Source organism: Lates calcarifer, linkage group LG8 (assembly GCF_001640805.2).
Source record: "Lates calcarifer isolate ASB-BC8 linkage group LG8, TLL_Latcal_v3, whole genome shotgun sequence".
Taxonomy (NCBI): domain Eukaryota; kingdom Metazoa; phylum Chordata; class Actinopteri; family Centropomidae; genus Lates; species Lates calcarifer.
The window spans coordinates 18872703-18899221 of NC_066840.1; the positions used below are offsets into that span (position 1 = coordinate 18872703).

The 26519-nt window shown below is 37.1% G+C and overlaps 4 protein-coding genes across 8 annotated transcripts; 3 read left to right on the top strand and 1 right to left on the bottom strand.

The window, feature by feature from the left end:
- The first annotated feature begins 1678 nt into the window (after positions 1-1678).
- LOC108895092 (uncharacterized) lies at positions 1679-4490 on the top strand. The gene is given in 7 exon segments (XM_018693757.2): positions 1679-1753; positions 1932-2276; positions 2378-2667; positions 2669-2720; positions 2881-3003; positions 3488-3552; positions 4052-4490. Coding segments are annotated over 7 exon segments (1077 nt in total). The 5' UTR covers positions 1679-1710; the 3' UTR covers positions 4211-4490.
- A 1446-nt stretch (positions 4491-5936) lies between these two features.
- Positions 5937-7173, bottom strand: LOC108895059 (uncharacterized). Its single transcript, XM_051072611.1, has 4 exons — positions 7164-7173; positions 6767-7069; positions 6316-6663; positions 5937-6168 (listed from the first exon to the last, which is right to left on the bottom strand). The coding sequence occupies exons 1-4, from the start codon at positions 7171-7173 to the stop codon at positions 5978-5980; spliced, it is 852 nt and encodes a 283-aa protein (XP_050928568.1). The 3' UTR covers positions 5937-5977.
- A 5408-nt stretch (positions 7174-12581) lies between these two features.
- On the top strand, positions 12582-15738 carry LOC108895082 (uncharacterized). 3 transcript variants are annotated; one of them, XR_007813702.1, is made up of 6 exons: positions 12582-12841; positions 13037-13381; positions 13533-13880; positions 14018-14148; positions 14687-14789; positions 15179-15738. XR_007813702.1 is itself a non-coding variant. In XM_051072518.1 (5 exons), exons 1-4 carry the CDS (start codon positions 12754-12756, stop codon positions 14785-14787), a joined length of 882 nt encoding a protein of 293 aa, XP_050928475.1. In that variant the 5' UTR covers positions 12591-12753; the 3' UTR covers positions 14788-14789; positions 15179-15738. The 3 variants fall into 3 exon arrangements, 1 of the variants encoding a protein (XP_050928475.1); XR_007813703.1 differs by having other exon boundaries at positions 12583-12841; positions 14027-14148; XM_051072518.1 differs by lacking the exon at positions 14018-14148 and having other exon boundaries at positions 12591-12841.
- Positions 15739-17691: 1953 nt separating this feature from the next.
- Positions 17692-26309, top strand: LOC108895081 (uncharacterized). 3 transcript variants are annotated; one of them, XM_051072511.1, is made up of 6 exons: positions 17692-17772; positions 17908-18252; positions 23578-23922; positions 24506-24622; positions 25268-25332; positions 25485-26309. In XM_051072511.1, the coding sequence occupies exons 1-6, from the start codon at positions 17730-17732 to the stop codon at positions 25620-25622; spliced, it is 1053 nt and encodes a 350-aa protein (XP_050928468.1). In that variant the 5' UTR covers positions 17692-17729; the 3' UTR covers positions 25623-26309. The 3 variants fall into 3 exon arrangements, with proteins under 3 accessions (XP_050928468.1, XP_050928467.1, XP_018549261.1); XM_051072510.1 differs by lacking the exon at positions 17908-18252 and adding an exon at positions 23118-23462; XM_018693745.2 differs by lacking the exons at positions 17692-17772; positions 17908-18252 and adding exons at positions 22910-22990; positions 23118-23462.
- The last annotated feature ends 210 nt before the right edge of the window (positions 26310-26519 follow it).

The following is a 26519-nucleotide window of genomic DNA, read 5'->3' on the forward strand; positions in this document are numbered from 1 at the left end:
GAAACTCTGAATGACATGAGGTAGGTGTCAATGTGACACTGACGGTGTTTGTCTGATGGGCTTCTTACAAACTTTATTTAATCCTTTTTCTATCAGGACATGTATAAAAAGTCAACGGTAGATTAATCAATAAATTTGCTGTGAGACGATATGTAAGAAAACAGAAAACAATCCCTGGCTTAACCTAAACTCCCTCTCCGTGCTTTTGTAGCTTGCAACTTCAACCTCTCATCATATCCTGTTGAAGCCCATAGTCAGGTCTGTTCTGAGCAAACAGTCTCGGTGGTTGGTCAAAGGGCAGAGGAATGGCCCGCCACAGCCTACGTCTGTTGTGTAGTTGTTGCTTGAGGCTTTGCTTGTTGTTCTCAAGACAAACATGCAGAATGCCTTTGCAAAGAGCTGTGAAACTACAAAGACAGAGGAACTTACTTAATTCATTTGAAGTTTTCTCTAGACAATCTTTTTATGCAGTATTTTCATACATGTCTGCTAGAAAGATTGGACGTGATTGCAATATTTAAAGCTCCATACAGTCTGTGCTTCTTTTAGCCATGTTTCCACAGGTCATTGTCAAAACCACTGTCTCTGTTGTCTCTCTCTCTTTCTCTTTCAGAACATGAAGACTCAATGAAACAGGACTAAGTATCTATTCTCTGATTTCCAAATATTTTGATAAGCCTCAAGCCCTGATCCAACTGGAATACTCCCAGTGTGGTTCAGCATTTGAAAACAATATAGAGTATAAGCATAGAGTGATTTCAGTATGTCACACCAAAATGCAGCATCTCTTCTTAACATGCTGTACCAGCCAACACGTTGGGGACAATAAGACCTAGAACTCATCAGCCATTAAAACCACTGACAGTCAATAACACTGGTCATCTCATTGCAATGCCATGTTCCCCTTGGTCCGGGAATTTATTTGGATGTTTCTGACACATACCAACCACCTAAACATTGTTACAGAGCAAGAACCCCCCTCATGGCAACAGCACTCCCCAACAGCAGCAACCTCCCCCCGTGAGACAATGTGACCCCACACTGCTAAAATTGCTCAGAAATGACTTGAGGAACACAACAACAACCTGCTCCACTGTATCACTGCTTCTGTGTCTTGATGTCCTAGACCTCACTTGTTAAAGTAGTATAGCTTTCAGTTTTTATGGGGATGTCTGGCATATAGAAAAACAGGACTGGTTCCTTCTTGCAGAGTTAGATGGGATAGAGTTGAGATGAGTTTAATCTCTTTAAAGATTGTTTTGGGGTGTGTTGAACAGTACTGGCGCAAAAAAAAGAAGAAACAACTGAGCTAGGTGAGGAGCTTTTAGCAGCTCCAAATTGTCTTGTTTATTTGCTCTAACTAAGATGCTAACCAGAAAATACAACACAATTACTTTTTTTACATGAGTCTAATTTTGCATTGGTTCCATTTAACAGGTTTATATGTTAGAAGGCTTAGTGTTATAGTGCTAAACAAACGAAGCACATAAACTAGAGATCTCAGACCAGTAATTAAAAAAAAGAAGAAAGAAAACAACTGTATTCACATCTTGGTTAAACTACAAATTGATTGAGAGTTTGCCTATTTAGGGGGACGTACATTTGCTATGCTTCAGCCAATCAGTGTAATTTCCACTTTGTAAACCCTGATGACCTTGTGATCAGATCTTCCATTTGGGTGAAAGACATCAGTCAGAGTGCTGTACCACAATGATCGGAAGACTGGCTGCTTTGATTCTTCTTAGTACAGTGTGTAAGTGCAACTCTTATTTAGTGTGTGAAAAATACTACTAACCTTTTTGCACTATGTATACTGTGTGTGAAAACATAGTAATGTACTTTGGGTGAGGCCCTGTAACAATCTTTCTGTGTATTTCTCATTGACTTTGTCAAGCTGAGGTCTAACTTTTGTTATTGTCTTTTTTCTTCAGCTCTGATTCAAACTACAGAGGTTTCTCAGCAGATCTCTTTGACTGTGGTTGAACCTGGTGACAATGTTACTTTGATATGTCCAGTCGCGGACATAGGAGGCAAATTCTTTAATTTGTATAAACAGTCTCTTGGACGTACAATGTATAAAGTTGCTGCAGGAGTACTTGGTGCAATTACTGTTAATGAACAATTTAAAGACTCACGTTTCACGGTAACAAAAGATGAGGCTCAGTATCTTCTTACCATCAGAAATGTCAGCAAAGAGGATGAAGCAACATATTTCTGTCAAAATGGAACAGCATATTCACAGACTTTCGGCAGTGGCACGTTCTTGGCTGTGAACGGTAAATGTATACTTTCTCTGCCCATGATAATGATAATTACATTCAAGTCAAACAGTCTAGATTGTGATTTTTGTGACATTTTTAAAAACTGAATCACACAGATCAGAATCAGCAGAAACACGTCTATGTGAAACAAAGTCCAGAGACAGCATCAGTCCAGCTGGGAGACCCAATGACTCTCCAGTGTTTACTTCTCTCCAAGAACAAAGAAACCAGAGTCCAGTGTCCAGGTGAACACAGTGTGCACTGGTTCAGAGCTGGATCAGGAGGATCTCATCCAGGAATCATTTACACTCAGAGGAACAGGAGTGATGAAGAAGAAGAAAGGAGCTGTGTCTACAGTTTGTCTAAAACTATACAGGACTCTGATTCTGGGACTTACTACTGTGCCTGTGGTCACATGTGGAGAGATCCTGTTTGGTGAAGGAACTAAGGTGGAGACAAGTATGTATTTACAGTTGTATGTGAGTCTTGGATGCATTGATTTAGCCTGACTAATATATGTAAAAGACTATCAAGTTTATTGCTCGGTTACAGTGTTTCCAATATCAAATGATTAGTCCATAATCATAAAATGTTTAATGTTTCTATGAACATTTTTCAGATTCAGGATCAGAACTGGACCCAGTTGTCCTTGTGCTTGGAGGACTGTTGACCTGCTGTGTGATTGTGATTGTCATCCTTATTTTCTGTGTAATTCAGAGAGGAATTTGTGATCATTGCAAAGGTAAGTTGATCATATGTTGATTTTTGTATTAATTTAACTATGCTTAGGTTTGCAACAGTGATTAGCTTTGGTTTTACTTGTCATTTCAGTTAAGCCCTCTGAGGCCCAATCATAAATGTCAAAAATTGCATATCTGTTAATTTATCACAAGCCAAAAATTGGCTTGGCAATTTAAGTCCTAATTGGAAGATCTAGCTATATGTCTTCTTTGAAAAACATGCATTTATATTACTTTTTTACATCAGTCAAATAATACTGACATACTTTACTCAGGTAAAACTACCACTATCACAGACTAAATAAAAGTAAATGAGACATAGACTTATTAAAACAGGAATCTGTTTCACCCCAGTTACTGGAAAAAAACATACATTTTTGACTGGTTTGATGTTGGTCTAACATTGTTGGGAGTGAATGTACAGTTACTACTTCACATAACAAACAGGTGCTCAAGTGACAAGAAAAGCCTTTCTTTCATTATCAGGAGCAATGAGTGCTTCCCATCACTATGGACATGAGAGATCAACTGGAGATCGATCAGATAATTTGGTAAATTTGTTTTAAAACTGCTATAATCTAATATATATAATCTAATATTTCTATATTAACATTAGATAAACTGACTGTGAGAAGTGTTATTTGTCTTAACAAACTCAGATATTTATAGCCCCACTGTGCAGTTCCCATTTACAGTGTTAATTTTCAATGAGGAAGTAAGTGTAAATATACTTCAAGCCCTTTTTCAGTGTTTAAAAGGAAATAAAAACTTTTTATGTAAGAAAACCATGTCAAACAAACTATTAATCATAGTAGAGTATGTTTATATACTTTAAAATGTGTCTGGAGGGGAACTTGGAGAAACAGTGGGTTAAATGTATGTGCAGTGGAGGATGAAGGGTAGCCTAATGTGTTCAAACCAAACTGTACACCTTTTTCCCCCTAAAAAGCTCAAGTGTCATATTATTTGTGTTCTCTAATTAGTCTTGATGTTGCAGTCCAAATCTCAAAAGTTTTAGTCATCAACACAGTTTTTTTTTTTTTTTTGCAGGAAGGTGAAGCAGAGTCAGTGAACTATGCAGCACTGAATTTCTCTGCAAGGAACACAAAGAGGGTTAAGAAGACGAGTGGGTCACCACAGGAGTGTTTGTACTCTGCTGTACAACAAAACAGAGCAGATCACCACATCCAGCATCAACCCTCTTCATAGGTATAGCAGGGCCTGTGCATACACTGTGCAAAAACATCATCCATATTTTTTCATGTATTATGGCTTAAAACATATTGTCGTCTGTTGCATGTGTTTCATTTAGTTTGTTCAGGCACTGTTGTTTCCTGACAAAATGCTACTATATGTCTGAACATAGCCTAAAGGCCTGTTCACAACAGGATTTGAAATGGAAAAAATGAACATCTTCATTCCCATGGACTTACAGATGTAAAGTAATAGTCTTTTAAAAAACAGGAATAATAAACCTTGTGTGCAGTAAGAGGTGTCCTGCCAATTGTTTTTTCAGTTGTCTCTGTTAGAGCAATGGTCTTTTTTTTTTGCAGTACTGCAAATGACCTCTGGGACCGACTGGCAGCAAAGCTGACTTGCTGCGCTGCTTCCAACTTTTTCACACAAAAACAATGACAGTTTTTTAGCATCAGTCTCTTGTTTTTAAAATCCCTGTTTAAGTGATACATACTTTTTTCTGTACATGCTTTTGAGCAGTGACTGATACGTCAGAGGCTTAATGTTATTTTCTATGTATTCAAGCTGCATTTGTAGTCAAAGTTTAGTTTATCGTATATATGCATAAGTAATATTGTTATCAGGAAGAGGCATATTAAAGCTACTACTACTACTTCTAACAATACCAATAAATAAATAAACTAATATATATATATATATATATATATATATATATATATATATAGTAAGAATTATAATCTTTATTTTACTTCTCCTTTCAAGTTACAATGTATTTGACATTGGTAAATAAGATTCTAAAATTATAGGGATATCATTGGTGACAATGACACACAGAAAAGTAAATAAAAGTACAAAAATGAAATATAATACAATTGATTAAGAGAGAAAAAAAGAATAACAACATCAAATAATACAGAAAAATTCTGATTAGTTTTAAGAGCTTCCAGAAATGTTCACATAATACACAACATGCTGTGAGAAAACACTACACAGAAGGCCTGTTTGATCAAAATAAAATTTTCCTATCAGTTGGTCTCTAAACAAAGACAGTAGTCTGATGATGCAACAGACCTATGACTTACTTTTGTTCTTTAACTGTGACTATGGTAGTTTCCCTTCCAGTGGTGCTTGAAGCTTGAAAATAATGCAAGCTCAAATTGCTTTATTCAGCACTGCTTCTTTATCTGCATTTGATTTTAGCACCTGTAACTCCTCATTTTACTTATGAGGAAAAATATGAAGCTTACATGTTAGAAATGAAGTGAGCAGATGCGTTTGATGATTTGACAAACATTTCACAAATACGGATATTAATAAGAAGTTTTCCTTTCCTAGGTCAAATGATTTATTAGTTTTCACTGAGAGATTTGTTTGCTGGAACTGACTGACTGGCTATCAAACCCAAAAGCCTCATAGATCCTCTCTCGCTCCGCTGCTTTTGCACAACTCATTCCACCTCTGCCACCTTTCATCATGGTAAAGACGACAGCTGAATAAACCCACACGTCCTCATGTCTCTGAAGAAGTATATATGGTAAATTTTGTGAAATCATGATAAATGCATTTAAGATGAAAAGGAACCAGATTTTTTTTTTAGAAGATTAATCTTACCCTTAAATGCTGATTTTGCCATCTACCTGTTAAACAAAGAGAACTGTATTAGAAAATAATTTGCAAAAAAAAAAAGACAATAACAATAAAGAAAAACTAGCAAAAATTATTATCTGAATTTCACTACATTACCAAGCAACTGTTCTTTTGGTTAACTTGTGATCAGTGCTAATGTGAATCAAATGAAGTTAACTCTTTCCAAGTAAAACAACGTATAAGAAATGTTCCCTTACCATTGCAACAATCATAAGCCTTTATGGAATGAATGAGGAAAGCTAAAGCAATCAGAGTTATAGCTAAAGCAACACACAAGAGAAGCAAAAGTGTGTTGACCCTGTGAGAATCCCATATGTTGACTGCTGAAATACATGGAGAAAAAACAATCTTTATTAGTAAAAGTGTAATAAAGTGTAATTCACCATTGTATTACTATTTGATAGATTTAATGGATTCTAGCTGATTTGCAATTAAACACAGTTATGCTAGTAGAAATGTTCTGCAATTACCTTCAACATCCAGTTTTCTTTCATTTTCAGAGAATCTCTCTCCACATTTGGCCACAGCACAGTGATAAGTCCCAGCATCAGAGCAGCTGATGTTCTTCAAGAAGCTGTGGATACATTTCTTTGTTGAGACTCCCTCTGGGTTCATTTCATTTTCATAAACACTGTCTCCTTGAGTATAATTAAAACTTGGGAGAGACTGATGTGATCCAGCTCTAAAACAGTACATGCACTTTTCTTCTAGATGTGTTTTGTTCTCAGAGTCTGAAAGGACTGAACACTGGAGAGTCACAAAGTCTTCTGGGTGGACTGGATTAGATGTAGGGACTGCAGTGGTAACAGGTTGTGGTCCTGGGAAATAAAAAAAACAAACAAAAAACACTTAAAAACCATACCAAAACCAAAACCATATTAAAGGAATCTGAAAAATCTGTTGCTTTTTGGCTGTATTTACCTTCAACTCTCAGGTCTGTTCCTTCTAAAAATATTAATTCTCCTTGTTGTGTTTTCACACAGTAGTAAACTGCCGCATCACTTAGCTTTGCTTTTCCAATATGCAGATCAAATGTTCCATGCCCCTCAGTGGCTGTAATGCGAGGATCAGGCTCGTAGCTATATGTTTTTCCTAAGATTTTAGGAAGGTTTCCCGAAACAAGCCTGATCCAAAACAAGGTTCCTGAACCTATGCGGGGACATGTCAGGTGTACATCATCTCCAACACGAACAGTCTTCAGCTCAATCTGCTTGCCTGTGCATCCTGAAAAGACATTAAACAGAGCAGTGAATAACAACAGACATAGACATATACAGAGTGTATATGTACCGTAAGATCAGATCAGAGTAAATCGGACCATCTGACATTACTTACGCCCTACTCTAAGCATCAGCAGCATATAAAATATGATCAGCATTTTCTGGTTTATTCCTCTTGAGAGTGCTGTTATTTGTGATATAGACTGTATTATAAAATAACTCGCTTTAATAATCACATCAAGTGGGAGGGAACACATTCAGAGCAATCTGATTGGCTTCTCTGTATACTGGTGTTTCACTGTTCTACCACAGGAGCTAATATCAAACTGAACACATGAGACAACACCAACAACAAGCTCTGGTTTCATGTTTCAGAGTGGGCTTTAATTTCTCTCTGTGATAAACATCAGCAACAGCAAAAGCGATGTTTAGTTTGTATGTGTTGAATAGCAGGTGTTGTTTATGTCATGAGGATTGGCTTTACCCATTTAACATTACATATTTTACTACTGTTGTTATTCCCTCTACAGATTAGTTACTAGTAAACCAAAAATATCATGATTTTCAAATTTAGATTCTGATTCCAAAATACAATACCATCAGGGAGGTGTTTGATCAGTCCCGAATTCATTCTGCAGCATAACAATGTTTTCAGTGACAAGAAAAACAAGCAGTCCTGCACTGGTTAGGGTTATGCAACTAAAACACTATGGACACAAGGAGTATTTAGGTAAAGCAAGAAGGTAAAATTAAAAATTACAGGATTTATATACAGAATTACTAGAACTAGAGTTACTGCCCACGGTTGTATGCCTCCGCCAACCAGTTGCAGTTTACATCTGTATCTGCCTGTCTAAAGCTGATAGAACTCAAAGTTGAATCCATGACAGTAGACAAGCATCATCTATGGATGTTGCTGGGAAGAAGCTACAAATTCTAAAATATGGATGCTGCACACACATCTTCAACCAAGCTGCACAGAAGAGCTATACAATTAATACAGTTTCCACCTTACAATTATCAAATGTCATCACTTCATGTCATCTACTCCTCATAGGCATTTGTGTGAAATTGTGCATTCACAGTGATCTTGACCTTTGACCACTAAATTCTAATCAGTTCATCCTTGAGTCCAAGTGAACTTTTTATTCCCAAATTTGAAGAATTTGCCTCAAGATGTTTCTGAAATATTATGTTCACAAGAATGGGACGAAGGAATGGACGGATAGACAACACAAAAACATTCATGCGTCGGCCTATGGCTGTCGCCAGCTTGGAGGTATGAAAATGCAGTGCCTTACAGTGATCCTGTAACTTTGTGGCTCAAGCATAGATCTAAAACTACTAGGGTTTGGACTGGGATGGATTTGATTCTGTGTGTGTAATAAGTGCAAGACAATTTTGAATCAAAACTTTGGATTAATGCAAGTATAACGACAAATCCAGTAGTTGCATTATTTGTGGCCTTCCACATTTGGTTTGTGTGTATTGAGATTTTAATGCACTTCAGTGCCATCTACTGGTGAAAACCAGATGACTTAACAAACGGCAGGTACAACCTTTAACTACTCTTTTGTTCACTAGCTAATATATTTATATACATGTTTTTATGACAGTTTAACATCCAACAACCATGTCACTACTGACAAAACACATTTTGTCTGATTCTTTTGTTTGGATGAAATAAATAAACAGATCGTCACACTGGGAGTCGAGGAGAGAGGAGCCATCTTGAATAACCGCACTGAATTCAGGCACTCCACATCACTGGTGTTGACCCCTGCCTACTCTGTCAGTCATTTGTGGTAAAGAGTGAAGCAGACAGTGGGGGAGGGCTGTTACACCAGCCAATAAGGTAACACTGTGCAGCTTAGTTTCAGATTCAACTAACATGAACGCCTTTTGGACAGAGGACGATGTCCCACTCAATGAATTAAGAAGTCTGAACCTTATTATTGTGAGGCAACACTTTAATCACTGTGACATCAGCAATAGCTTTAAAAAATGAAGCCTTTTGTTTTAAGTAGCTAAAACAACCAAGGTGACTGACAGAGTGCAATGTTTGTCACTTATGTGTTCCTCATGTGTTCCAATTAAATATACAGGGAATGAACACAGGGGGAATAACAGGTAAAATCTATTTATAAAAATAAGAGCCCTGTCATATATACATTTGTGTATTGATTTGTATATTCTTGTGTGTGTGTGTGTGTGTGTGTGTGTCCAGACACAGATGCACATTTACAGTCACTACTGACAAACGAAACAAATGATGCATGGAAAGATGCATTGCTGTGGTTGGACACCAACAATGAGGTGTGATTTCAAAACACCTTTTGCTTCCTGTCATTCTCAGCCATTTAAATCTTATTAATACTATCATATACAGTAATATTATTTCACTTGTGGAACAGTAATACTTTCATGGTGCAGGGCACTAACAATCTCATACCTGGTCAGTGACAGAGTACTTGTCAGTCAGTGGGTGTTTGTAGCGCACTTGTCTGTGTCTGTGGTGGTTGTTGGTTGAGAGAGGAGAGTGCAAACATTCACTGGTCCAACCCAGCTCTTTGTGTTAAAAGCAGGGGTTTGAACTGTGATCCTCCCACTCCCGCTTTGACCTGCCTCTTTTATCTCATAACTCTAAAGGAAACTTTGCAAACTGAATGCGTCAACCAATGTAACAATGTGCAATATATCCATGTCTAAATATACTGCTGCAAAATCATAATCTTTTACTCTCCATCAATTATTCACGCGAACATGACACTTAAATATTATTATTATTATTTTTTTTTAGAATTACTTCTGTGATCTTGTTGGACTTCACATACTTGTCGACCAAGAGTGAAACACGCAGCTCAAGGACCATAAGAAGACGTGACTCTTTGGTACATTTGTTCTCAGAGGCGCTTGATGTGCTTGCAGATGGAAACATTACAGACCACATTATCACAGTGAGCGGTGGACCTGGTTGACTCAAAGGCACCCCCCCCCTCCTTTTCACTGCAGTATGACGTATAATGCATGTAGCACACTACATGGTTAGAATAAAAAAAGAATGTGTGGTTTTGTGTTTGAGCCGTTTGAAAATGTGTCTCATTGTGTATTAAGTTACAAAGAACTCTGATCTGATTAAAATCTCTCATTTCTTTTTTCTTTTAGTTTTTGGTCCGTCTGGTATTTGTGCACAGATCTGTCTGTTTAAACAAAAGATTGTCTAACATCACTTGATAGAGCTGTGTAAAAAGAAGTTTTCCAACCTAAATGACCATAAAGGTTGTTTGTCTCTGCGCACACTACGGTGGCACAAAAACAACTTGGTTAGGTTTAGGGAAAGATTGTGGTTTGGGTTGAATGAAAGTACTTCATTAAGATTAGAGGACCTTTGTTGTCATGGTTACAATAATAAACATGCAGCTATCCTTGTGGAACAGTGGTAGTAGTTGAAAGAAAGAACAATTGCTATCACATCACCTGATTCCCTCCTTTGCTCCTGTCATAGTTACTAATACAGATGCTCAAGGTCACCTAATTATAAACTGTAACTATGGGTCATAATAATAAGCTGCCTGCACAGATGACCTATATGGTCATTTTTTGCAGTCTCCCACATAAACCATAGCTGAACACTGCACCATGTGAGTAAGCTCAGCTTGACTGCTACACTTGCTTTGCACCTCTCCTTCATTTACAATAAGTTAAGCTCACAAAAGAGTAACAAACCAAAACTGTACTGTGAAAGTACAGATCTCTGTATTCCTTCTTCACTATAACTGAGCAGCAACTGTATAACGGTTCAATTAAAATTAGCTTTATGATGCCTCTTGTAACACTTCCCTTCTTGCACCTCTAACCTCACTACATATCCTGTTAAAGCCCATAGTCAGGTCTCTTCTGAGTAAACAGCTTTAGTGGTTGGTCAAAGGCAGAGAGACGGCCCACCACAGCTTGTATCTGTCAGTGTAGCTGTTGCTTGTGGCTTTGCTTGTTGTTTTCAATGCAAATTGTCTTTGCAAAATCTCATGAGACTGAAAAGAGACAGATAAGTTTTAAATAGAAAGAAATTGAATGCACTTTCAAAATGAAAAGCTCCTGCCTTCTATTTGTTATCTTATCTACAACTATGGTATACTGTGATGGTCCACCACTCAAAACCACTGTAGAGCTGTGCTTAAAACTCTTCTTACTCTAGCCATAAGCCCTTCTGTAGCTTATTCAGTTTCTTCCAGGATGTTCTACAAACAGGACGTGTGATTTTAAACTAGTATGAATCTGCCATCTCCATACATATTTGGACAAAAACACCTTTTTTAATGTAATTCTTTTTGTTTGCCTTTTGGAATATGTAGAATAGCTGATAGTTGAGACATACAGGAAATGAGAGGGGAGTGAAAGGGTGTAACATGCTACAAACACTGATGGCTGGAGAGGGGGACTTTGTGGTCATATGATATGCATCTTAACCACTAACACGCCTGAGTGTTTGTTTAAGTTGTATCCACAAAGACAATAGTGAATTAAACATTGTGACAACTTGCGCAACTGTTGGTGTGAATGAATTGAATGCAAAATACTAACCAACAGCCAATCAACTAAATATGGCAAGTGCCATTTCTCACTCTCTCTCACATGAGAATTACTTACCAGTCAGCAGCAAAAGTTCAATGTTACATTTTCAAAGGCGTATCTTTTATGTGTTTTTTTTAAATGATCTTTTTGGGCTTTTCGCCTTTATTCGGATAGGACGGTTAAGGCAGGAAACAGGGAGAGAGAGCAGGGGAATGACATGCAGTAAAGGTCTGGCCGGACCGGGAGTCAATCCAAGGACCAACTGTTCAGGGCACTTAGGCCCAATGTGGTACGCGCCCCGTGTGTCTTTTGTACTTAACATATCAAAAAAAGCTGTGGTTTAAACAAGCAGCCAGCCCAACAATTTGTAACTTGACCTGGCCTTAATTGTGTTGTCCAACTTAAAACAACTTAAAACAAAACTAGGTGAGAAACACATAGAGACCAAACTAACCCCCCAAAGAAACACTGTCTTAACTGGGATTACCGAATTTCACATTGTAATCCATTACACTACTTCTTACTGAAAAACTAATCAGATAATATGTTACTAAATAATATGTTACTGCCCAAAACTGCACCAGACCTAAACCATGTCCTGCATAATTGCCCAGTAATGTTAATAGAATAACAATAATACTGAGTTTGGAAGAAAAAAAGAATACATTTTTCCACAATAAATTCCTTATTACAACTGTAACTTGTACACTGTTGTAAGTATAGGTCTATCTATCAGTCACTCAGTTTACCTTGGAGAATCAGCTGCCTGTGCATAACAATATGCTACCTGGTGACTGGTAGCCCTGCATTAGACAGGTCACACAGCTCTGCAACAGGTCTTTTTTAGAAAAAAGTGATTGCTCAGGTTGACATTTCAGGAGGTGGTGGCTACAATTTTAAGCCACATGTTTTTTCCTCCCTGAGGCTGTTGTTGAGTTTACATCTAAAACACTCATTACACAAATTTTAAAACAATCTAACTGAAGGTCCATTTATTATACGCTGAAAAAAGGTATAAATATGCAATTCAGGTATGATCACAGGGCTATTGCACATTGTCTGAGTTTTAGCCAATCACCTTAACTTTTGCTTTGCAAACCTCAGATCATCTCAGTCATGAGACAAGACATCAGTTGTGCAAGAGAGGGACGTTGTACCACAATGTTCGGACAACTAGCTGCTTTGATTCTTCTTAGTGGAGCATGTGAGTGCAATTTTTTTATCTAGTGTGAGTAAAGTATGAGTGTGAACTAAAGAAAAGGGTAAAATATATAAGACATTTAGTAATTTATAATTGTCATAATGCTATATTTTTTTCTGTAAGCTGCTACTGTTATTCTTGTCATGTTGTCTAGGTTGGTGTCTGCTAATTCTGATGTTGTTTATTTGTCTTCTTTAGCTCTGATTCAAACTGCAGAGGTTTCTCAGCAGATCCCTCTGACTGTGGTTGAAGTTGGTGACAATTTGAATCTGAAATGTCCAGTCTTTGGGGATGAAACCAGGTTGTTTTACTGGTACAAGCAAAATTTTGGATATATGGTCCAAACAGTGGCTGCGGGGACTTTTGACAAATTAACACTTGAAGGACAATTTGACAACCCAAGATTCAAAGTCACAAAAGTGGGTGATCATTATTCTCTAATCATAAGGAATGTAAGCAAAGAAGATGAGGCAACATACTTCTGTCAAACAGGATCAGCATATAAAATGAAATTCACAAAAGGCACAATATTGGCTGTGAATGGTAAAGTGTGTTCATTTCAGTATAACTATCTGTTATGCCTGTGTCAGTGGCCTGTATACATTTCAGACATTTCATACTCAAAAATAATTTAAAAATGGAATAATATTTGAATAACTGAATTTCTTTTGATACTGTTTTGTGAAACACACAGATCATAAAAATCGTCCAATATCGATTTATATGAAGCAAAAACCGGAGACTGAGTCAGTCCAGCTGGGAGACCCAGTGACTCTCCAGTGTTCACTTCTCTCCAAGAGCAACGAAACCAGCGTCCAGTGTCCAGGTGAACACAGTGTGCACTGGTTCAGAGCTGGAATAGAAGGATCAGATTTTGGCATCGTTTACACTCACAGCAGCAGGAGTGATGAACAAGAGGAAAGGAGCTGTGTCTACAGTTTGTCCAAAACTATACAGGACTCCTCTGACACTGGGACTTACTACTGTGCTGTGGTCACATGTGGACAAATCCTGTTTGGTGAAGGAACTAAAGTGGAGACAGGTACGTACAGATCCTTTACAGTACATATTAATATAATAGTATTTTTTTACACTGTATTCTTAATTGCTATATTTAAATAATTAACAAAAACACTTTACTCATTTAAAGGTCTTATTAGACTGTTTATCTAATTGCAGTTCTATCAGTTAGGGCAACATGGTACTCACCAGAGTAACTGCTGAGATGTTGGGACGTAATGATGACGGTCACACAGGACAAGAAACATGAGCGGTCAGACAATCATGCAGGTTGTAAACAACATCCCCAGGTTGGTCAGACTCATCTGGAAGAGAAAAAGAACATTAATGATAATGTATCACTTGAACTGTATTTTGTAAACATCAATTTTACTGTGTAATGAGGAATTATTATCAACATTATAGGTGCACTCCAAATACAGTAGTAACTACTATAACATTTAAACTGTTGGCTTGATTACAACCTGTCTGATCGTTTCTTTGTTTTTTAATCGATGTCGCCACCTTCAGTGATCTCAGTAATTACTTTATTGGGTCCATGTTATCATAACTGATTCTTAATAGATAATCTAGTTTATTATATTTCATCACTCTTCCACTGACTGTTTTAATTGCCATGAACTGAGATGTCACATTCAAAATATTACTTATAATATTCATTATATTATATAAATATTACTTGTAATTTTAAATTACATGAATTTGACTAATTAAATGATATTCTCTGTAGCTCATGTATGTTGTTGTTAGTCCAGTAAAAGTCAATAATATGGTAAGAGTAAATGAGGAGTCAAGAGTTAAATGTCAGAATTTTTTTTCTGATAACAGGACAAGAGGGACAAGAATGGAGCCCAGTTGTCATTGTGCTCGGTGTACTGTTGGCTCTGTGTGTGATTGTTATTTCCATCCTTCTTTTCGCAAGAGAGTAAAGGTAAGTTAAGAACAACTGAAAAAATGCAGTATTTTAAATGCAGTATTTTTCTGGATCTTGTCACAGAAAGTCTTGCTTATACCAGATTTTCTGTTGAGTCCAGGAGCCTGTTTCACTAAATTTGGAAAATGCAGGTCTTAATTTGCAACATATCATGTTACTAATTTTGACATATTTCACTATTCAAACTAAACGCTGTACTTGCAAACCATGTATGAGCATGCGAAAGCCTTGGTTGATTCTCAAATTTATTTGCAGTTTGGGACAATCATTTGTGAAACATAATGCTGCCACCATTTGTGTTTATGTAACACTATCAAACTGCATCTGTGAAGTCTTGGTCTTTTGGTGAATCATCTGTCCATTTACATATAAAATACATCTTTCAGAGACTCACAGAGGAGCTGATGCACACGCCTCCCAAATCTTATCCATGTGTCACATGGACCTGAAAGTGAAGACAGCCAATCAGTTGATCTAATGCCTGTAGCGTGAGGGATTCGTAACAGGAATGAAAAAACACAGAAACATTATACTCAAAATACATACAGGTATGGGAGATACAACCATGTGAGTTTCTCCGAATGAGTGCTGTGCATGTTGGCGTACATACACGGGGCTGTTCAGAGATATCCACTTCTCCAGACAAACATGTTCCAGCTTAACTTGTTGTTGGCTAATGTTGCTTTGTTGTAATAAGAATGGAAGATTGAGTTAATCTTGTTTGATAGGTTTCATTTGCCTTTGCACTGATCTCTGTCTTTATTTTTTTATTATCATCATTAAATATCTATGCATACTGATTTGACAAAATTAGCTGTTACTACAAATCATTCTATTTCACTTTACAGTGCTGTCATCTTCAAAACTTTATCCACCTTTTCAACAAAGTGGATTGACACTTACTGCTATTATTATAATTATAAATGCTATAATAAAAGCTGCCAGAAACTAAGAACTTTGACCATGTCCTTTTATTTGGTAAATCAAACAAACTTTACTGCAAACATAAGTCATCACTCACTCATTAGTCTGGTTGAACAACACATATATATAAAACATTTAAAATGTTGTACAATAACAAATCCTACAGATCCTCCTTAAAATAACCTCTACTTTTTCTTTTGACAGTATATGTTAATAGATCAATAGTGAAGAGTGCAAGTAAAACAATGCATGTTTCAATAGTTAAGACATTTACTTAGGTTCAGTTTTTGCAGCCTTATTAAAGGACAAGTTTGACATTTTGGGACAAGTGCTTTTTCATCCTCTTGCTGAGAGTAGTGAATTGGAGTCAGAGACTAGCCTAGCTTGGCATTGACTGGAAACGAGGAAACAGCTAGCCTCCAACTTTTAAAAATCTGTGCTACCCTGTAGGAATTGACAGACTATGCCAGTTAATATACAGTGTACATAGTATACCACGTGAGCGTACTGACTGAAGTATCCAATTTGAGACACAGCACACGTCTTAATCAGCGAGCTTGAGGTGTACTGGCCGATTTATTTATGAACTTTGGAGATATATGTATATACCTAACCTATATATATAACCTATATATATAGGTTCACTGGTTAAAAAGAAAATTTGCCTCTTGTAACTAACAACACCTCTAACATCACTACATATCCTGTTGATACCTATAGTGAAGTGTCATCTGTGTAAACAGTCTTGGTGCTTGATCAAAGGTAGAGAAACGGCATGCCACAGCCTATGTCTATCTGTGCGGGCTGCGTAGTCTTTTTTTGTTTTGCCATTGTAAAGTGTTGTGAAACTAGAAAGACACAGGTCTGCCCTCATCCGCCCCAGTATTTTTTTAAAGACAGATAAAAAGCTTCTTCCTTCTTTGTTACTTTTCATCTGCCATTGGGGGAAGTTGAGGTGGACAAACAGAATATATACTCTGCAGGTGTATGTCTGCTATCTCTGTCTCTGTCTTTCCTGTGCTTCAAAAATTTAACTCTAACCTTTATGAAAACTATCTATGATCTAAACACAAGCAACTTAAGAAAACACCATCAATTTGACAACACACATGTGCTGCAATTACTCACAACACAACCAAATAGACAACAGAAGATGTTTTCTTAATTTTTGTGTATTTTGTCTATTTGCTCATGTTTTCTTAGGCTACATTGCGTTTAGCTACCTCGACCAACTCAGAAAAGTTTCCTCTGGGGAAGTCTTGTAATTAAGTCCTGTAATTAATGAAATAACCAGCAAGATGTATAATTTTAAACTTGCTGCCATGTCTTTAGTATCATTGATCATCTCATTACAATACAATATTAATGTGTTACTTGACACGTGCCAGCCACCTAAACATTGCTGCAAACCAAGCACACACTCCCATGGCAACAGCACTCCCCCAAGTGCAGGGCCTCCCCCACAGGACAATTCTCCCGCCATACTGCAAAAACTGCTCAGAAATGGCTTGAGGAACATGACAAAGAGTTCAAGACATTGACCTGGCCTCCAAACTCCAGAGATGCCAATGACTTGTAAAAATTAGTTTCTTCCTTCAAGAGAGCTTGTTTACAGGACATCTGATGTGATCCTTTCTCTACTGTAAGTCACAATGCACATTCTATCATTGATGAATGCTGGAGTCAAACCACATTAACATCATCAATAAATATTAACTGCTAAAAACAGGGGATTACAAATAGATGGTACCTGAACTTCAACACAATTAACAAAACTGCTTCGAAAATATCATCTCTTCTAACAGTAGGAAACAACAATCAACAGTACATGTACATTTAAGTGTCACTGAAAACGGACCATGAATTTTTTCTATTTAGGGAGGGAAGAAGTGTATTTTCAGTCTTTTAGCCAATCAAGACGATTTCCACTTTGTAGACTTTGATGATTCTGTGACCAAACCTTCATTTAGGTAGGAAGACATCAGTAGTGCAAGAGAAGGGTGTTTTACCACAATGACCGAAAGACTGGCTGCTTTGATTCTTCTTAGTACAGTGTGTAAGTGCAACTTTTAACTAATATGACTGTTTACATTCAACTGTGTTAAAATATAGTTAAAAGACAGCGGCAGGCATCTTTCTGATGGGAGACATTTGACATTTTTCATTGTTTCTGTTTGTCTCTTTTCTTTAGCTCTGATTCAAACTGCAGAGGTTCCTCAGCAGATTTCAGTAAATGTGGTTGAAGTTGGTGGGAATGTGACTTTGCAGTGTCAAATCTCTGAGAAGGAAGGTCAGTTCTTTAACTGGTACAGGCAGACTCCTGGATATATGGTCCAAACAGTTGCTAAAGGAACTTATTCCAAGCAAACGCTGACTGGACAATTTGATAATTCACGTTTCAAAGTCACAGAAGGGGAGGCTGAGTATCTTCTTACCATCAACAATGTAACCAAAGAGGATGAAGCAACATATTTCTGTCAAAGTGGAGCAGCGTATTCACAGAGCTTTGTTAATGGCACCTATCTGGCTGTGAACGGTAAACTTTGCTATTTTCCACGTCTATGTCCTCAACAGCCATTACCAAATTTTATGTCATGCAATTAATTTAGATTATTAATTCTTTTTGATGACGTTTTTCCTAACTCACACAGATCAGAATCAGCAGAAATCTGTCCACGTGAAACAAAGTCCAGAGACAGCATCAGTCCAACTGGGGGAGCCCAGTGACTCTCCAGTGTTCACTTCTCTCCAAGAACAAAGAAACCAGAGTCCAGTGTCCAGGTGAACACAGTGTGCACTGGTTCAGAGCAGGATCAGGAGGATCTCATCCAGGAATCATTTACACTCAGAGGAACAGATGTGATGAACAAGAGGAAAGGAGCTGTGTCTACAGTTTGTCTAAAACTATACAGGACTCCTCTGATTCTGGGACTTACTACTGTGCTGTGGTCACATGTGGAGAGATCCTGTTTGGTGAAGGAACTAAAGTGGAGACAAGTAGGTTTTTACAGTCCTATTAAAATAATTGTATTTTTAGATATTATATTCTTAACAATTATATTTACATAATTGAAAAACATTCCTTAACAGTTGCTCCAATATAATCCAAATGGGCATTTGTCAGTGTCAAAGTAAGTCCACTAAAATGCTTGTTTTTACCACAGACAGGCTTGGATAGTTATTATTATTATTAAGTGTCTGACAACATTATGGATTCCTACATAGATAGACCTTTTAATTAAAGAGTAAGATCCTTTTTGATTAACCAGAAACATTTCTGTATATTGCTACCAGACTCCACTGACAAAAAGCAATTTTACCTCAGAACATGGGAGTTGCTGGAATACCACAGTATCGATTAGTTAGACTGTCTCCATAAGTAAAAGTACCAGAAAATAACATGTCAGTAAACTTAGTTTATCTAATTGCTGTTCTATCAGTCAGGACAACACGGTACTCACCAGAGTGGCTGTGTCAGAGGGTTGGGACGTAATGATGGTCGCTAGAACTGGTCACACAGGACAAGGAACATGAGCAGTCAGACAATCAAGCAGGTTGTAAAGAGCCTCTGTGGGAAGAGAAAAAGAACATTAACAATAAATATATCACAGTCAGTAGAAAACAAGCACAATGTTATTAAAACTGATTCTTAATAGTTCATCTATCTTGTTTATCACATTTACTCATCACTCTCAACAGTTACTGTTTTAAATGTTGTGAACAGAAATGTCACTTCCAAAATATTCTTTAAAATACTCAAATACATGTTATTGTGAACTGAATGAAATTTACTGCAGTTCATGTATATTATTCAGTGTTTAGCCTACTACAATAATAAAACAATAATTTGTTAAAAGTAAATGAGGAGTCATAAGTTAAATCTCTGCTTGTACTTTTTTTTTCTGATTTCAGGACAAGAATGGAGCCCAGTTGTCATTGTGCTCAGTGTACTGTTGGCTCTGTGTGTGACTGTGATTTCCATCCTTGTTTTTGCAAGAGACTGAAGGTAAGTTTAGCACAACTGCAAAATTGCAGTGTTTTTCTGAATCCAGGATGCCACAGAAAGTCTTCCTGATATCAGGTTTGGAGATGTGTTCAGGGACCTGTTTCACTAAATTTGGAAAATACAGGTCTCAATTTGCAACATGATATTGTCAAACTTCTGATATTTTAAGCCTCTACAGGAGTTGTGGACAATCATGTGTCATGAGGAGTTAATGGTATCTTGATTTGATTGACAGAGTGTAAGCTAACTATTCTATAAATGGTCATTCTAGCCATGATTACACTTGGCCCTGGTGCACACTACCGTACCTTTAGTCTGTAGTGGCACATTAATATAAATCAAAGCCTTATTATCTATAACTATATTCCACACTTTATCTATCTTCTTGTCTCAGTGGTAACATTTAATACTTTTATTAAAACAAAACAATCATTATTTTTAGGATGGTGACACAGAAGCACAGCTATTCTCACCGGAATCACTGCAGGAGGGAGAAAAAAGAGAAAACAGTAGCAACAATAAGCTCTGATTTCTGTTGGGTGATATCCACCAACTGCACCCACCCCCCACGCCCCAAAAACAGCTCTTTGTTATATGTAAGAAACCCATTTCAACATGTACTGCATGGATAAAGTGTGTGTTAATGCTGTTAACTTCGCGAGAGATTAGTTTGCATTTTTTATTGACACTTAAGGCTGGGGTTTCTGTGGGTCAGTACAGAGCAGGGTGTCATGTGTAACTATGTTTTGCAGAGCCTCACAGAGGAGCTGATGCAAATCTCAATGTTCTGTGTTGAACCCAAAGGTGAAGAGGGCTGATCAGTTGATCTAATGGCTGCCGTGACAGAAAAACAAAACAAACAAGCAACAACAAAAAAAATCCACAGAAGCATTATACTCAAAATACATGCATGTATGTTAGACAGCCATGTGAATGTCACTGAATGAGCCCTGTGTAAGTCCACCTTCATATACAAGGGCTGTTCAGAGACGTCCACATTTCCATAAAAACATGTTCTAGCCTTAACTTGTGTTTGCTAATGTTGCTTTGTTGTAATAATAATGGTATTTCTGAATGGGCAATTCTGTATTGGGAAGACTGAGTGCATATTATTACTGTGCCTCTGCACTAACCTGTCTTTATTATTTTTATTAGTATTATTAAATATCTATGGATGCTGATTTGAGAATACTGGATGTTAGAACAAATCATTCTCCCTCATTTTACAGTGCTGTCATATTCAAAACTTTTTCTACCTTTTCAGCAAAGTGGACTAACACTTTGTTAATGCTATCATTTAATTATTAATGCTACAATAAAAGCTGACAGAAACAGAGAGAGCTTTGACCTTGTCCTTTTACTTGGCAAATCAGGAGACTTTACTGCAAACATAAGTCATCGTTCACTAGTTTGTTTGAACAAAATATAATATATAACCATTTAAATGATTTAGGTATAACAAATCCTACAGTCTCACTATGTAATAGCAGTTTGTGTTATGTTTCCACAAGTGGCCTGGAAACCACACAGTGACAAGAGCCCAGGGAGTCACCACACCCACCCTTTTGTTTAACAGGAAAATAATTACAGCACATAACTCCCTATAAAACCACACATTATTGTTTTTACATTTCTATTATATCTACTAAGTGAACAAATGAGATTATGTCTTAATTAGTGAGCTTTAAGTGTGCTGGTAGGTAAATTAGTGAACTCTGGAGAGAGCCAGGCTAGCAGTTTCCCCATGTCCACTCTTGCTAAGCTAAGCTAATTTCCTCTTTTCTCCAGTTCCAAATTTAACACAGAGGCATCAGGAATGGCATCAGTCTTATCATATTATTTTCTGCAAGAGAGCAAATAGGGTACGATGTTCCTTTAAGATTTGTTGCAGTGTACAGCACACAATAAAGCCACAAAAATAGAACTGCACACAGATGAGCATTATACTTGCTTGACTTCCTAACTTGGATTGGGAAGAAAGATGGGTAGTGAATGAAATGTTTAAGCAAAAACTATGAATCCTATTGTTTATAGACAATGATTAACACATGATTAGCACATATACAGACAAGTAAAACTAACATAATTTGGTTCAGTGGTTAAACTAAAATTAGCCTCTTATAGCTCTTTCTTCTCATACCTCTAACCTCACCACATATCCTGTTGAAGCTTATGGTGAGGTCTCTTTCTTCTGCATAAACAGCCTTAATACTCAGGTAGGTCTCAGGTAGAGAAATGGCTCGACCACCGCCTATGTCTATCTGTATAGGCTGTGTAGTCTTTTGTTATTTTGAATACAAACCGCCTTTATAACGTTCTATGAAACCAATATGCAAATACATACAGCAACCAGACAAATGCACTGTGCATGAATTGAAAAACAGATAGTAAATATTGGACTTGCATTAAGTAAGTGGCCACACACATGCTAGACCTGCTGGATGTGTAAACATGTTGTTGACATGGTGTAACAAGCACACCGCATCAACTTAAAAGGTGATTATACATCAATATTGTGTTCATAACTTGATTGTGCTTCCCCCAAGTAATGGGAAAAAATCAGTTATTGCAGGTCAGGATGACCCCATCTCAGGCTTAAGATTACTCTACACATGCACCACCCTAACCACACTTTAAACCAACAAAGACAAATATATAACACACTACTTCCAGTGTAATTGCTCAATTTACACCAAAAGACTCACAATAATAACTTTCCAGTACAGTTGTCTCTGTAACTGACCTCTCCTTCAGGAGAGTCGTCACTGTTTGTTTACATGGCTGATGTCACAAAAGCAGGGAAAGTGAAAGACATCTGAGGTGGGTACAACTACAAACTATTTGTCTAGCATAAGTTACATTCTGTTCTTGATGAATGATAGCTTTAAACCACATTAACATCATCAGTACATATTGATTGCTAGAACCTAGGGTTCACAAATGTAAAATTATAAGACGGTACCTGAAGTTAAGTCACAATAAAAAAAAACTGATTTGAAAATATCAACTCGCCTAACTGTAGGAAGAAAAAATCAACAGCACATGTACATTTAAGTGTCGTTGAAAATGGGTTCCATGTATTTGTTACATTTAAGGAGGAAGTGCAGTTTCAGCCTTTCAGCCAATCAGAACAATTTCTACTTTGTAGACTTTGATGATTCTGTGACCAAACCTTCATTTAGGTAGGAAGACATCAGTAGTGCAAGAGAAGGGTGTTTTACCACAATGACCGAAAGACTGGCTGCTTTGATTCTTCTTAGTACAGTGTGTAAGTGCAACTTTTAACTAATATGACTATTTATATTCAACTGTGTTAAAATATAGTTAAAAGACAGCGGCAGGCATCTTTCTGATGGGAGACATTTGACATTTTTGTGTTTGTCTCTTTTCTTTAGCTCTGATTCAAACTGCAGAGGTTCCTCAGCAGATTTCAGTAAATGTGGTTGAAGTTGGTGGGAATGTGACTTTGCAGTGTCAAATCTCTGAGAAGGAAGGTCAGTTCTTTAACTGGTACAGGCAGACTCCTGGATATATGATCCAAACAGTTGCTAAAGGAACTTATTCCAAGCAAACGCTGACTGGACAATTTGATAATTCACGTTTCAAAGTCACAGAAGGGGAGGCTGAGTATCTTCTTACCATCAACAATGTAACCAAAGAGGATGAAGCAACATATTTCTGTCAAAGTGGAGCAGCATATTCACAGAGCTTTGTTAATGGCACCTATCTGGCTGTGAACGGTAAACTTTGCTATTTTCCATGTCTATGTCCTCAACAGCCATTACCAAATTTTATGTCATGCAATTAATTTAGATTATTAATTCTTTTTGATGACGTTTTTCCTAACTCACACAGATCAGAATCAGCAGAAATCTGTCCACGTGAAACAAAGTCCAGAGACAGCATCAGTCCAACTGGGGGAGCCAGTGACTCTCCAGTGTTCACTTCTCTCCAAGAACAAAGAAACCAGAGTCCAGTGTCCAGGTGAACACAGTGTGCACTGGTTCAGAGCTGGATCAGGAGGATCTCATCCAGGAATCATTTACACTCAGAGGAACAGATGTGATGAACAAGAGGAAAGGAGCTGTGTCTACAGTTTGTCTAAAACTATACAGGACTCCTCTGATTCTGGGACTTACTACTGTGCTGTGGTCACATGTGGAGAGATCCTGTTTGGTGAAGGAACTAAAGTTGAGACAAGTAGGTTTTTACATCTTCAAATTTTAAATACATCTGAACCATTAACTCAGATTACAGATTACATTTAGTCTGATTACAATAGTATGTTGTTTTACAAATAAATAGATCCAATAAACCTTTTTCATAATAGATATTCTGATATCATATATGTAAGCCAGGAGAAGCAGAGGTGTGTTTCATTAGATGACTAATGGCTGCATTCAATGTATATATTCCAGTCTCAGGGTGCTGTGCATGCTGGCTCATGGATCGTTCATTAATGTCAATAGCTCCACACGTTTATCCAGCTAAACCAAATCAAAATGTCTGATGAGAAAAGGTTCTATAGTAGTTAAGTTTGAAGTTAATTTAACTGTCTCATAATGTGGTTTTAAGTTTGTGGCTGCTACTCTAGTAGTTTTTTTTCCTTTTCAAGTTACATCTTTAAGTCAGGTAGAACACAGCTGTGTGACATGTGAACTGTTAGTTGAATTACATTATCGTGTCTTTTAAAACTGTGCTTTTCATGCGGTTCTTGCATATATAATTTTCTAGTTAATCTTATTATTGCTTCAAGAAGACAGTAAAATGCCTCTAATTCCAGCACCACAACTGGACCCAGTTGACTTTGTGCTTGGAGGACTGCTGGCCTGCAGTCTGGCTGTGATCACTGTCCTTGTTTTCTGCTTGAATCAAAGGAGAGCTTGTAAAAATTGCAAAGGTAGGTTCATTGAACGCACATAGACTTTTTATGTAACAATCCAACATTACACATATTGGTTTTACTTGTCTCATCAGTAAAAAATAAAAGTTTGAATCCATGATACTACTATGCTTTCGCACAAACCTAAAAAAAGTATCTTATGTCTTTCTCACATTATTTTTAAACATGCGCTACTAAAATCGTTACTTTTAGGTCATAATGTATTAGTTTTGGTCATGAGGTAGGAAGCTACTGAATTCTATTATACACTCTAAGTTAATTAGTGGAAGAATCCTTAATTATTATTAAACCTTTTAAGTTGTAAATCTAAAATCAAAGAATTACAGTAAAATGTGCTTAAATTATATCATTTATGGGCTCACAATATAATTAACATGTCTCAGTTGTGAAGTAAAAAGACAATACAGTGTTTACTGAGATTAATTTAAAGACCCTGAAAAAAGACATAGATAAAAGCAAGACATGACTAAACACTGATTACATTGCATTTAAGGCATATTATTAAATTTTAGTCATGTTAAGTGGTTAAGTAAAGCACATAGATATTTTAACAACTGAATGATCGACATAAGTCACACTGATACGACAGCAGAATACACTCAGTGTATGCACACTTGCTGAAGGATTTGCTTTCATTAACAGGATCAACAAGTGCCACACACAACCCTGGACATGACAAGTTGGCAGTTGATCAATCAACTGACCTGGTAAATATAATTCAAATAAATTTGATACTTGGTGCAAAAATGGATGACAGTAAAAGCATTCTTGTTGTCATTGTGCCTGTGCTGTTTTACAATTACTTCCTGACTATTAAAAATGAAAGTATGAATTACTAATGCCCAATTATCATTTGTAGGATGGTGATGGAGAAGCAGTGAACTATGTAGCACTGAATTTCTCCTCGAGGAGAGTGAAAAGAGGGAAGATTCAGAGAGAGTCACCACAGGAGTGTGTGTACTCTGATGTGAGAGCAAACCATCACCCATCGCACTAACCCTCTCTATGGTCAGAGCATGTGAATCAGACCTCAAGTCTATACAGAGGACTTCAGCTTCGCTCATCTTTGCATGGCTGACACCATGAATAGTGCAGTTGCACTGGGTCGCATGCCTTTTGTACATACACATACATTTTATAATGACATTGGTTTTAACCTGATGGTTTAGAAATTAATTTTAAGTCTGTAAACTTCAGGATGTATGATTCAGCCTATGTTGGTTCTATGTTGGTTCTCCAGACATAAACACTTCCTATAGGTTCAGCCATTCTGGGTGAACATGACTGATTGTACAAGCCTGAGTACTGAAGTTGAAAGTAATGAAATATTTACGCATCAGTGCCTCAGGACAGAAAATGTGGGTTTGACATATATACTAAAGAAGATGCTACATTCAAGTTGGACTACGCCCATTTTATTGCCAAGTTTCTAACATTCAACCTGAACTTGGAGTAGCCAGTACAATGCTGTACTGTAAGTCATGTCTATCATCAAAACCTTGCATGCCACATTCACACAGGGTGTTACACCACCTCCATTGTGGTGTGCATACCCTTTTTTTGCTAACTGTCATTACAATTTCAAAATGTAGAGTCTTTTTTTTGTAAAGTTAATCTGTCAAAGGTCACAAGTGAAGCTGCTTTGATCTTTCCTCATAACATCAATAAACACTGTCAAACTCCAGTATAGAAATCATCATTGTAAGCACATATTAGTTTTGGTTTTGTTTGCTAATGTTGTTTTGCACACCATAGATCAAGAGTTATTTTTAGTTTAGTTCTTCAAACACCACACACAGAAACATGACATTGCTTGATTCTTAAAGCCATTTTAGTGCCCCCTAGGGTTAGGAGACAGTAAAATATAACTCTTCCATTTTGTGATTTGTGATCA

Coding starts and splice junctions, on each gene's coding strand:
- LOC108895059 (XM_051072611.1), bottom strand. Junction 6,664..6,766: donor AACAGACCTGAGAGTTGAAG/GTAAATACAGCC, acceptor TTTATTTCCCAG/GACCACAACCTGTTACCACT. Junction 6,169..6,315: donor AAGAAAACTGGATGTTGAAG/GTAATTGCAGAA, acceptor CATGTATTTCAG/CAGTCAACATATGGGATTCT.
- LOC108895082 (XM_051072518.1), top strand. CDS start 12,754: ATGAGACAAGACATCAGTTGTGCAAGAGAGGGACGTTGTACCACAATG. Junction 13,382..13,532: donor CACAATATTGGCTGTGAATG/GTAAAGTGTGTT, acceptor TGAAACACACAG/ATCATAAAAATCGTCCAATA. Junction 13,881..14,686: donor AGGAACTAAAGTGGAGACAG/GTACGTACAGAT, acceptor TTCTGATAACAG/GACAAGAGGGACAAGAATGG.
- LOC108895081 (XM_051072511.1), top strand. CDS start 17,730: ATGACCGAAAGACTGGCTGCTTTGATTCTTCTTAGTACAGTGT. Junction 17,773..17,907: donor GATTCTTCTTAGTACAGTGT/GTAAGTGCAACT, acceptor TCTTTTCTTTAG/CTCTGATTCAAACTGCAGAG. Junction 24,623..25,267: donor AGCTTGTAAAAATTGCAAAG/GTAGGTTCATTG, acceptor TTTCATTAACAG/GATCAACAAGTGCCACACAC.